This window comes from Plasmodium inui (assembly GCF_000524495.1).
Source record: "Plasmodium inui San Antonio 1 unplaced genomic scaffold supercont1.9, whole genome shotgun sequence".
Classification (NCBI taxonomy): Eukaryota; Apicomplexa; class Aconoidasida; order Haemosporida; family Plasmodiidae; genus Plasmodium; species Plasmodium inui.
In genome coordinates this window covers 107,949-119,970 of record NW_008481843.1, presented here as the reverse complement: position 1 = coordinate 119,970, position 12,022 = coordinate 107,949, and the positions used below count along the sequence as shown (strand labels likewise).

Below are 12,022 nucleotides of genomic sequence, written 5' to 3'. Positions count from 1 at the left end.
CCGGCTGGATCTCACCGTCGATGGTGCTTACTCCCCACCCCTCTTTCCATGCAGGAGACTTCCCAGTGATGTTCCAATGCAGATACAAACCAGATTGTGTAAGTCTATTTTGCAAGTATAACTACGTGAAGAAGAATGAGAAAGTGAAAATCTCGGTGCTGCTCAATTTAAAGGAAGCCAAAAAAATAAAGGACAAAGTTGTACTAACCCTTAGGGGGGCGCCTCAGTTGTCTCTCCCCCTGAGTGCCAAGGTGAGCACAGTGCAACGTCGTAAATGTTCACAAGTAGAGCTGCCTCTATGTGACGGAGCTAAGCTGCTTCCCAATTTACCAGTGCAAGCTCCATTTTGTTACTTCCCCAATTCATCCTCCCCCTGCCGCTTCCACCACAGGGCACCCCCTCCAACGTCCTCATCATCGACGGGCTACACATCCGGCAAAGAAGAGGAGAGCTCAAATGCTACGAAGTGAAAATATTAAACAGAGGACCATGTGAGGAAAGCATCCTCCTAGATACATCCTCTTTTGACTTCCTAAACATCCAAATGGGCGACAAAAGGGAAAGGACCTTATCTGAGCTTAACGGCAAGGAGTACAAAGATGCGAGTAAAAAAGAAGATGTCGTAACCGTGGAGAGGACTTACAACGAAGAATACGATGACCTACTAACAGACGAATGCGCCAAGTATCATTACAACCAATTGTTGAAGCTGCACAATTTGGTGTCGGCCTTTTGCAAAAATAAAGGTCACATCCTTTTTAAAGATAAAAGAGAAATAAAAAACATATACAGAGTTGTCGTGCCATCCAAGTGCTTCCTCTCGTTGTGCATTCAATGCTACTCCTCTAGGACCATGAGGAAAGAAATTACGTTCCAGACTCTGCTCAACCGTAACAGAGTTGCATACGAAAAATCGGAAGAGTTAATAAACGTAGACATTGAGGAAGGGCACTTAGATGTATCTCCCCCGTTTCTGCACTTCACTGATTTGCTCCCGCAACAGGCTGACGAAGCTTACATATCATATTTTTCGAGAGAGAGGACGAAAAGTGTGACAATCAGAAATGTGTTCAGTCAACCTGTGCAGTGGGCAATCCGCTTGGATGAGGAGAAGCGCAGGGAACTCCACATGGTTCGACGGGCGCATAGGGGAGTGGCCGAAATTGCTGAACGGAAGGAAGCGGCGGGGAAGTCGAAGAGAGTGGACAGCGTCATGAGGGGGAGCGTCATAAAAGAGACAGTCAAAACGAGAGGCCCAGCAAAATCGCGCCAATCGGATGAACTCACCGAGCAGCGCCAATACCAAGTGCACCCCAGCAGGGACCGAGGCATTCTACAGCCAAACGAGGAAACGACGGTGGACATAAAGTTAAGCGGCTTCAAAATGTGCGGGAGGTATGTGGACGTGCTGGACATCTCTTCCTCCCTCTTGGGTTCCAACAGTGCAAGAAGCGAGGACGGCGGGAAGAATGGCCTCAAGGGCGGCGGCAAAGACAGCGGAAAGGAAGAAACAGAAGAGGAGATCCATTTCTCCCTCTACATGCTCATACGTTGCGACATCCCGAAGCTTCAGTTCGACGTAACCTACATAAACATAGTCCACAATCGACTAAACGATTATTGTTCCTTCCCCTTCGACATATACAGCCATGGGTACAACTACGTCAGGGTCGATTCACACTTCAAGAACATGCACGCAGAATGTTTTTCCATATCCCTGGACTTCATCGATGGAAATGAAATAAACGAAAAGGTGAAGAAGCTGCGCATGTCGTTGAAGTGCAAAGCGTCCAGGTGTCTGAAGTTCAAATCGCACATCGTCTTCAGCGTCATGGACTATCATCAGTACATCATTCCGCTGTTCGTGAGCATCGACGAGGGAGTCGACTTCCTACTGGAGAAGGCGGCCAGAGAGGAGTCAATCGAAGAGAGCGGCAGAGAGAGCGGCAGAGAGAGCGGCCAAGAGATGGACGAATCGCTGGACGATGACCTCCCCACGGGAAGCAGCCCAAAAGGAGACTCCACGGGTATCCGCCCTGAAAGGAACCCCACCGAAGGCATAATCAGAGAGACAAGTCTACACCAGCATATGAACACGACGGGCATCCAATTTGACAAACAAAACGAACTTTTGTCCTTCTTTTGCAAAAATGTGCAGGGAACAAAAAGGGGAGGCACTAACGGAGATATATACAAAGGACTCAAAATTAGGAAAATTAGGAAAATCAGAAATGTGTACTACAATAAGGAAGAGGGGGTATACCCACTGAGTGAAATCATTGGAGATTACCTCTTCGTGTTTGTCCAAAAAATTTTGTTACGCAAAAGTTACTTCCCCCAGATGATTGAAAGCACAAACGATTTGTTTCTCTTCTTTGTGGACCTTCTATTCGATCTCTTTTCTTCGATCTATCCAAATAAAACTTTGCAAAATGTTATTATCGAACTGAAGAAGAATCGAACTGTTGTGGTGAAGGACATGGAGAGACAAGACTTGTTCGATGAGAAGTTTACGGAAAATGTCAAGGCCCTTTGGAAGTGCCTGAACGAGGTAAGAGGCATTTGAGGCTGCTCGGTCAGGCGGCTCATTAGTCCGCTCCTTCAGTCCGCTTCCCCATTCGGCGGCTCACTCCTTTGCATGCCTACTTTCTCACCCCACTTGGACAGGAATGCATCCCAGTGGACCACATCATTTACGAAAATTTGTTGCCAGCGGATGTGTACCTTCCCCACGTTTTGGACAAAGTGCCGGACTACTTCCACGTTGAGGAGGAGGAGGAAAAGTATCGCGCGAGCACAGGACACCTCTCCTTGCAACACTTGGAATCATTTTTGCTAAATGGAAATAAAAAGGTATTCTACTTTGATCAATTTTTTAAAACGCACGTAAGATTATTTAGTTACTCATGGATCACCATCTTCCTGGAGATACTAAACAAGAAGATATTTGGAGGGATCAACATCAGCTCGCTGATAAACCTGCGTGGGATTAAATTTTACAGCATAGAGAACAAGCTGAACGAAAATATAAAAATGTGCAAAATTAGCTACCTAGTAATTCTAGATACACAAGACATGGAGCTAAACAAGCATGTCTCATTTTTAAGTGACAAAAAGCGAAGATCCAGGAGAAACAACGCCAGCACTTTAGCAAGCCAGCAGATTAGTAGCGGTTGTGGTTCTACACTAAATGTGGCGGGGTCATCTCTAAATACTTGTAATCGTAATGGTAATCTCACTGATAGGGATAACAGCACCCCACAGAGAAGCGAAAAATATGCGCACAACTATGTGAAGAAGAGGACCACCAAGGACAAACGCTGCTGCACTATCGACTACTTCAATTTTTACGAAAATAATTTCATCGACGTGAAAAAAATTGTCAACAAAATTAGCACTTTTTGCTACTCCGGGGGGGTAGAAGATCCACCAAATGGGAAGCAAGAAACGGTGCAGGGGAGGAACGGAATGGAGAGCGCCAAAGGGAATACAACCATCGGGGGGGACATTCCAAGGGGGGGGAAAACGAATACACCTTTTAAGAATGAATCGACCAAAGAGGCCAAAAAAGGTGCTACAAAAGAGACGACAGAAGAGGCCAAAAAAGGTGCTACAAAAGAGACGACAGAAGAGGCCAAAAAAGATGCCACGAAAGGCGCCACAAAAGAGGCCAAAAAAGATGCCACGAAAGACGCCACAAAAGAGGCCAAAAAAGATGCGACAAACGGAATTCTCCACTTCAAAAGCGCAGAGTGCATCCTTTTCGAGTGGCTCTATTTTCACTACAACAATGTGTTTCACGCCAAGGTGGAGGATAAGCGGTACGTTCTTAAGGAGGCCCATGGGGGAAGCGACGATGAATTGTCCTATAGGAAGGGAGATCGGAATGAGGCGCTGAAGGGGAGCAACCGGGAGGGAGAGCGCAGAGGAGGAAGCCCCAGTGGAAACCCCATTGAAAGTCCCAGTAGCGTCCGAAGTGTTTCCCACCCTGGTAACGCTTCAGAGGTGGCCCCAAGTCAAGTGCAGCAAAACCCGAAGATGAGCAAAATGAACTTCCAGGTCGAAATAAAAAGGAAGAAAAAGGCGGTCGAAAAAAAGAAAAAAGCAAAAAGCATCCACGAATTGAAGGACCTAGTGATGATCCTATATACCATCATCTCGCACATCCCCTATTACCTATTCTTTAAAAACAAAATTAAAGTGAAGTGCAAATCAAGAAGGGACTATGACAAAAACGTGGACATTCTACTTATAATGCTCAGCGAAATGAAGTTGAGTAGTCTGATGAGCAGAGTGGTGATCGTGCAGTTTAATTACATCCATATATATCTGTTTTTGGCGTCCCTGTATTTTATCCTGCCGAGTTATTTGCCCATCTACTACTTGGTCCTGGACGACTTCCCCGCGTACAAGGCTGACTTGAGTTTGATAAATGACGAGGTGGTGAACGGGCGGAAAAAAGTCAAAAGTGAGGCGACGAGTAAACGGCAGCAATCAGCCAAGGGGAAGCAACCAAACAAGGGTCCACTGCCGCCCCAGACCAAGACCACCCCACCCACCGATGGAGAGAACGAAAAGACCCGTTGCGGGGACGGACAAACCATGGCGGACGAACGGGTCATAACTGTGTACAACTTAAATAGCCACAAATGTACCTATGAGGTATTTCTCATTGGCTGCAATAAGTACCAAATCGATAGAGACTGCATCAGCATTGACCCGCTCAAGTCGGAACAGATAAAATTGAAAATAGACAAGGGGTATGACGAAAAGGTGTTGAAACATAGCTACCATACTAGCATTAAGCTTTCACATTTTAAGAAAAAAAGACAGAAAAGGGACACGTGTGACGGCGAAGAACCACACTTTGAGGACAGTTACTCCGTTTCGTCCTGCTCCTCGGAAGAGTGTCAGTGCCCCTCCGACGGGGCCGACAAAATGGACGCGGGGACGGACGAAGAGGGTCCGGTGAGCCCAGGGGAAGATTACTCCATCCTAGTGCTGCGGGCGGAAAGGTAAGCTTTTCCTGCACATTATAGCTCAAAAATGGGAAGAAAAAGAAAAATCCATTTTAGATAACTCCTACTAAGCGCCTCCATTTTCTGTGCCCATTTTGCTACACCGCTCGTCTACGTCTACCTAACTCGACGTAGCACGCGCACCATCGCTGTGCCTCTATTTTCCACTTCCACCCCTTCTCCGTAGCAATCCCCTGCAGGACCAAAAGGACAGAGAGAAATACATCTGCATCAAACTGATCGAACGGGGCGAAAAGGGGAAGATCGAATTGACGTCCCCAGGAGCAAACCTAAGGAAGAAGCAGAATGAAGGAAATAACGTAAACGCTAATGTACACAATGGCGGCACCAGGAGCGAGGTTAACAAAATGCGAACCTCTAATTCATCTCAGGTGAATATTATGCTAAATGATAGCGAAATAAAGTGTTTTAATTTGAGGGGCAAAGTGTACGAAAGGAAGTGTATAGAATTGAATTTGTTCAATAACACGGGGAAGGAGGTCGAGGTGAATTCGAACCTGTATCACCTCTACGTGAAGGATTTGAAAAAAGAGGAGAAAAAGAAGGAAAATTTCGAAGCAGATGTAGTGAATAGGTGGGGCGGTGACACTCTGGGGGGGAACAACCAATGCGCTGTATGCGCGCTAGTTAATGCCAATTTGAGGAGTCACTTGAGGAGCCATTTGGGGAACCAATTGAGCGGCACGGCGACTCATTTTAGCTGTTTCCGTCTAGTCGAGAAAACCCGCTTCACTTGCCTCCAGAATGAAAACAAAAAAGTAGAAGTCCAATTCTGCCCCTTTGCAGAGGGCAGTTATTCCTGCTTCCTTCTATTCAATGTGAATGATAAGAAGAGCAACTATGTCGTGTCGGCATGCAAAGTGAACTGCTTCTTTAACATAAATAACGTAAAAGAGGAAGAGATCATAAAAATGAATACCAAAAATTTAACATTTTCCTACGATTTAAAAGTCTGTCCTGTAAATAGGGAATTCCTCAAGTGCGTAAGATTCATCCTTTGTAATTTGAACTATCTGGAGGAAAGGCATTTTCTGTCTTACTTAAGAGGTTACCTAGAGGATATACATAAGGGGAGGGACAATTTTCATATCATGTGTGATAAGGAAGAGAAAATGACCGTCGAAAAAGGCTTCGCAACATTTGGGCCACTTGATTGCGATAAGTATGTGGAGAAAATGGCATATTGTGAAGGAGTAAACATAGAGGAGTTATACCAATTGGTGAAGAAGGAGGTGAATTATGTATGCACTCTGCGGATAGGAGAGGAGAGTAGCGGAGTGTTTGAATACAACTGCGCTGTAGTGAGGCAGAGGAATGTGCTGCAACGTACGAGTCAGTTATCCTATGAGCAGTTGCGGAAGTTACAAATCAAGGAGCAGAAGGAGATATGCGACCCTTTCTACAAAGTGTACAAAATTATCGCAAGTGTGAATGATCAAGACAGAACTCCTCAATCGTTATACATTACGTTCAAAACGAGCGCATTTGTGATGGCTAAAAAAGCCATTCCTGTGTATAACTACACAAACGGTGTGGTAACGTACCGACGCGTGTACTCAGATGTACTGGATGAGAATAATAAGATAATCCATTACAACATTTTCAGCTGCCCAGAATATGTAGAAATAGGAAAAGACGTTGAATCGGTCAACTTTGAAGTCAGCTGTTACTCCATCATCGGCCTTACCTGCTCCTGCTGCATCACTCTGTATAATGTGAGCAATCAGGAGGAACAGATAAAGATAAACGTACAGGCAAATGTTATGAAGCCCTACCCCAAAGATACCATCCATTTGAACCTACTAAATAGAATGAGAAAAACAGCACAGGTAGAGATTTATAACGAGCTCAATCTCCATTGCGAATTTAAGGTTTACTCAGATCTGCCAATCCTGTTTGGTGTAAAGAAGATCGAAATGATGCCAAAACAGAGGAAGACATACACGTTCTTCGTCACAAGTGCACACATAGGGGAATATATGGGGTGCATCATCTTTAAGTTTCACAAGCTGCTTCATTCAGGTGGTGAAGAAAGAAGGAGGGACGCCTTCTTCCCCTTTGCGAACTACTTCTTCTGGTACAAACTGAACATCACCGTTGAGCTGAATAAACCATTGAAGATCTTATTTTTTGAAGCCAATGTAGGAGAGGAAATCAACAGAGAAATTGTTTTAAAAAATAATGGCAATGAGAATGAGGACTATTTTTTGCTTGCCTACATGAATGAGTACATTGAGAGGAGACAAGTTCAGGTGTCGAAGAATGATATCTATGTGTATAACATCAAGTACGCTCCCAAGATTCCCAACTATTTTTATGACCGTGCCGACGGGGGAAATGCCCCTGGGGGGGGGAGTGCCCCTGAGGAGGTGACTACTACTCGCGGGGAGGAAAAGGATTCAGCCGTCCAGAGGGAACTCCAAAATTTTTACTTCCCCCAGAATGGCGACTCCGATTGGTATGGTTCGCCAGGGGGGGAAAGTCCCAGGTATTATGGGGATGCGGAAAAGAGCGGGGACCAACCTGGCCATGGGGGCAAAGGCGAAGCGGAAGTGTCTCCCAATGAGGAAGACGCCTTTTATGGGAAGGGCTCCCCGGAGGTGTCCCCTAATGAAGCCGCCTCTCCTGTGAAGCGCTCTGCGGAGGTGTGCCCCAACGAAGGCACTGCGCTTAAGCAAAAACATAAGCCATTTCCCCCAAACGAGAAAAAAATATTCGAAGAGCTCATCAGCTACTGCAAGAAGTACATCCAAGTGGACATTCCGTACAGGCCCCAAAACATAGGGTTCTTTTTTATCTACAATAAGAATGAAGGAATCAATTACTACATCTTGATGTTGTTGTCCAGGCTGAGGAGCGAGTTAGACGTGGCGAAATTCTCCGCCTGCTTGTCCCAGTCCTGCTTCCTCCATTTGCACTTCCAGTTTAATAACGAGGAGAAGCGATATGTCCATCTGTTGAAACGGATGGGGGATCCGCCTGCTGCTAATTATCATTATGAAATTGGGGAAGGGGTGACGTCTCCCCGGGGGGGAAGAAATGCTTTATTGGAAGAGAATTTCCAACGAGGCGATATTCACACACGTCACGATTACCAATCATATGATGATGAATGGAGGGAGCAGAAGCACAGGGGAAATGCAAACAAGTATGAGGATGCCCCCATCTATGAGGACAATCCATGTAGTGCCAGCGTAGCGGACCAGGTGAAGCACGAAATAAAGTGCATTTACCTAAGCAATAGGAAGAACTTCCACATTGTGAAGCATAAAGACGTAAGTAGGGTTGTTCTAAAGTACAGGCCAACGGTGAGTATGTCCCAAGGATGCTACGCCATCGTTAGGAGCAACCTCCACGGGGATTTCCTCTACCGGATCTGTGGAACATACACAGTGAAGAAGAAAATAAAAGAGAAGCTCGTCATGTACAACTCCTGCTGTCTGTACAATTTCCATGTAAATCTGTTTAACCCCTTTAACTGCAAAGTGAGGGTAAAATGTAGGGTTAAGGGGGGAGGCACAAAGGAGCTATGCAAGAGGGGAGCTAGTGACGAAGGAACGAAAGAGGAAGACATGAAAGGCCACTACATCACCTCCTTGCAAAAGCAACGAGTTCTGCTAAACAACGAAAGGAATTACTTAAAGATATTGAATAAAGAAAACTTTAAAATAAAAATGAGGAAGCATTTTACCATTATGATGACGTACTTTTGCACAGAGGTTTATTCTAGGAGGACGGTGCTCATAGTGATGAAGCCGTTTCACAGGGATGAGACTCATGGGGATGCTCCTCCGATGATTACTTACGAATACGATTTTGTCTTTAACAATTTGCTGAGGAGTGGCAGGGTCCAGGATGCGGTGCGGTGCATCCCCGTTGTGGGTGAGAGGAAGAACGCGGGAGGAAGGGGGGACTCGGGGGAGATGCAACCATCTTCAGAGTGCAAAGACCTTGGTATAAGCACATCATGTCATTGCTATTCTGATGTTGATGAACCGAGGCCTGGCAGCTCAGCGGGTGGAAATTTCACCACGAGACGTTCCGAAGGGAGTGATGCGGAAAGTAGCCCGTCCGAAGCGAACGATGTGGAAGCCCACCCATTCGAACAATCTGAATCGAGCAAGAGCTCACGCAGTCCCTCTGCAGCCAGCGAACGAAGTCATTTCACGCTGAACGCAACCGAATTGGACACAGCGGAGGTTCTAGACGGAGAACTCAAATTGGAAGACACGGATAGAAGCGAATTTGAGAGGGACCACACTTGGTTTAGTCCCCCCGGCGATAAAGCTCTATGGTGTTCTAATGACTACAACGTAGAATACAACGTAGAACGGGACGTAACCCGCGAGAGGGTTCTCCCCTGTGCAGAGGATAATAACGAGGTGGTGCACTACGACGGGAAAGTATTCATCGAAAGTATGTGCAAAAGGAGGACATGCGTAGAGGTGCACATAGATAAGGCCAAGATGCAGGCAGGGGCAACTTCCCCGCAGGAAGGGGACCTACTGGAGAGGAGGAATCAGGAGAGGCAAAATAATATGCTTCACAGGAATGTGCAAAGGGGAAAGTATAACTATAAAATATTTTTACTAAACGTGAAGAATGTACGTAAGAGCGTCGGAAGCGTTGAGGATGACGGTAGATGTCGCCGCGGAGATGGCAGAGATGGCGGTTCTGCTGATCACGGTTCTGACCGCGGGACGGTCGGTATGGACGTAAAAATGAACACACTCCTTTTCGATGTGAATGAGGCACTGCTAAATGATTACCTGTATGTCCACATTGTGGAGGACACAGACGCTCGCCTCGTGCTGACTTTGGAGCTGCTGGCCTTTCTGCCCTTCCACTGCAGCTTTGACGTTTTGGTAAGCAGGACGGAAGGGGAGGGAGAATCCCACGAAGCGGACGAATCAGCCAAAGGACTGGGGGAAGCCTACAAAGCAGTTGAGGAATCCTGCGGGGGCCAGCCCCACCACAGACATACCATCCTGGACCAAAACCACATAAGCGTAGAAATATTCAACTGCCTGAACGTGTCGAGACAGTACGTAAACATCACCGTCGATGAAAATTTAAGTGGAGAGACAAAGCTTAACATCTTTTATAATCACACGAGGGACTCATATTTCGACGCGTATGTGGTTAGGCACAACCAGCTGAACAGCAGGGGTCACTTGAAGGATGAAATCTTAAACTTTGAGGTGAAGCCTAAATGTGGGATTTTAAAGCACCGGAGTTATAACAGGTTCTTCATTACAAGGACGAACAAGAATGGGGTCTTATCATTTAACAGCTCGTTTTTGCTTTTAATTAAAACGGAGCGGAATGTCTTTTCGTACATGGTCTTTTCTCACTACAGGGCGGCACCCAGCGATGCGCTCGCCACGGTAGGGGTGCAGTAGAGTGGCGGAGAAGCCGTGAAGCTCAGAAGAGATGAGATGGCCAAGCGGTTGAACTGTTGATCGGTTGAGCGGCTGCGCGGCGGATATGCTTCCTCCGCCCCATTGCTGTCCTCCAGTGTGCCCACACCGGAGGGCATACCCTCCGCATGTGGACGCTGCTCAGGGCTGGTGACTCACCGGTTATTAATTGTGCGTTGCTTCCCCTCAGGAGGAGCATAATAAGATAAAGGAGATCCTCAACGAGAACAAGAAGAAGTTCAGTGTCCTCTTCAGTTCGTTCAAGAAGGTAGGAAAGGCCACGCGATTGTACAGGCTGGCGGTGTGGGACGGCCGTGCTTACTGGCCGTGCGCAGGAGGAAGGCGCTTTCACATGTCGCACGCGTAGAACCGGCTCACATAAAAAACGCTCTCCAAACAACCGCGCAGGAAAAGAAAGAAAGTACTATCTTCAACAAGAAGAACCAGATAATCATTGAAGACATTTCCAAGTCGACAGACGAAATCAGAAATGGTTAAGCGTCGTGTGTGTAGATCTCATAACGCGTGTCTCCATGTGGACGTACCCCCTCCTCCATCAGGGGAACTGTCCCCCTTTTGTGTGCCTCCACGAAGGTGACCAGTTTTTTTTTTCTTTTTTTTTGTATGCCCACGTTGCACACTGCAGTGTTGGTTTATATATTTATATGTTTATTTATTTATTTCTATTTATTTTTTCTTCACTGGAGATGTGCAAAACTTTCAAAAGGGCGTTAAACAAAGTTGTCGTTTTTTTGTGTTCAGTTAGGGGAGGGGCAAAGACGTGGAAATTTTGCCACGTAAAGACGCTCAAAGAAATGGGGGTGGAAAATGGAAAAAAAAAAAATGGCACGTTAAAAAGGGAGAAAAATGACATCGGCCCGCATGCGTGACGTAAAAAAAGGGGGAATATATATAGTCGTTCACAGATGGGCTGCTCTCCCTTTGTTGATTTATAAAATGGTACAAAAAAAAAAAACATGTGTATGTGTTCTTATCCCAATGGAGCGGGGCGAAAACAAGGTACAGTGATAAAACGAAGGACCTACGCTTGTGAGACAACTTCCCCGTGAAGCACATTAAAAAAAAAAAGGAAGAGGGGGACCCATTTTGGGGGATAGCATAAAACTTCACAAACAGAATGGATGCAGATGTGCTGCACGTGAAATGGTCCCACCCTTGTCTACTTCAACATGGGGGGTTGTTTCTTTGGATTGTCATAACTTTTTTTTTCTCGCGGAGACAATGCAGACCTTTTTCGTCAACTGGACAAGCCACCTCATCTGATTGGCGGTGCATAGCGCGGGGATGTACCTCGGTATAGATCACTCAATATGTACATCTCAATATGGACATCTCAACGTGCCCATCTCAACGTGTACACCACCGCGGTGCGCTTTGTCGTCCCTCAATTAGGCGCTCCAATTGGAACATGCGGCGTGTGTATACATATATGTGTGCACATTGCGCGAGGGGCAGCGATCCCCTTGATGTATGCTGACTGACCATCGCTTGACACTTTCCCTTCCATGGCACAGGTAACTGTCAATTTGCGCCGAAGGGGTC

The 12,022-nt window shown here is 46.3% G+C and overlaps 1 protein-coding gene across 1 annotated transcript in view; it reads left to right on the top strand.

Moving 5' to 3' along the window:
- C922_02501 (hypothetical protein) overlaps positions 1–10,957 on the top strand; it is a gene marked incomplete at both ends in the record, with an annotated part of 14,884 nt that extends 3,927 nt beyond the window's left edge. Inside the window, 7 exons of the mRNA XM_008818100.1 lie at positions 55–251; positions 392–2,551; positions 2,668–3,571; positions 3,680–5,015; positions 5,206–10,426; positions 10,650–10,727; positions 10,868–10,957. Of these exons, the coding sequence (XP_008816322.1) occupies positions 55–251; positions 392–2,551; positions 2,668–3,571; positions 3,680–5,015; positions 5,206–10,426; positions 10,650–10,727; positions 10,868–10,957 (9,986 nt within the window). The remainder of the gene's footprint in view (positions 1–54; positions 252–391; positions 2,552–2,667; positions 3,572–3,679; positions 5,016–5,205; positions 10,427–10,649; positions 10,728–10,867) is intronic.
- Positions 10,958–12,022: the final 1,065 nt, after the last annotated feature.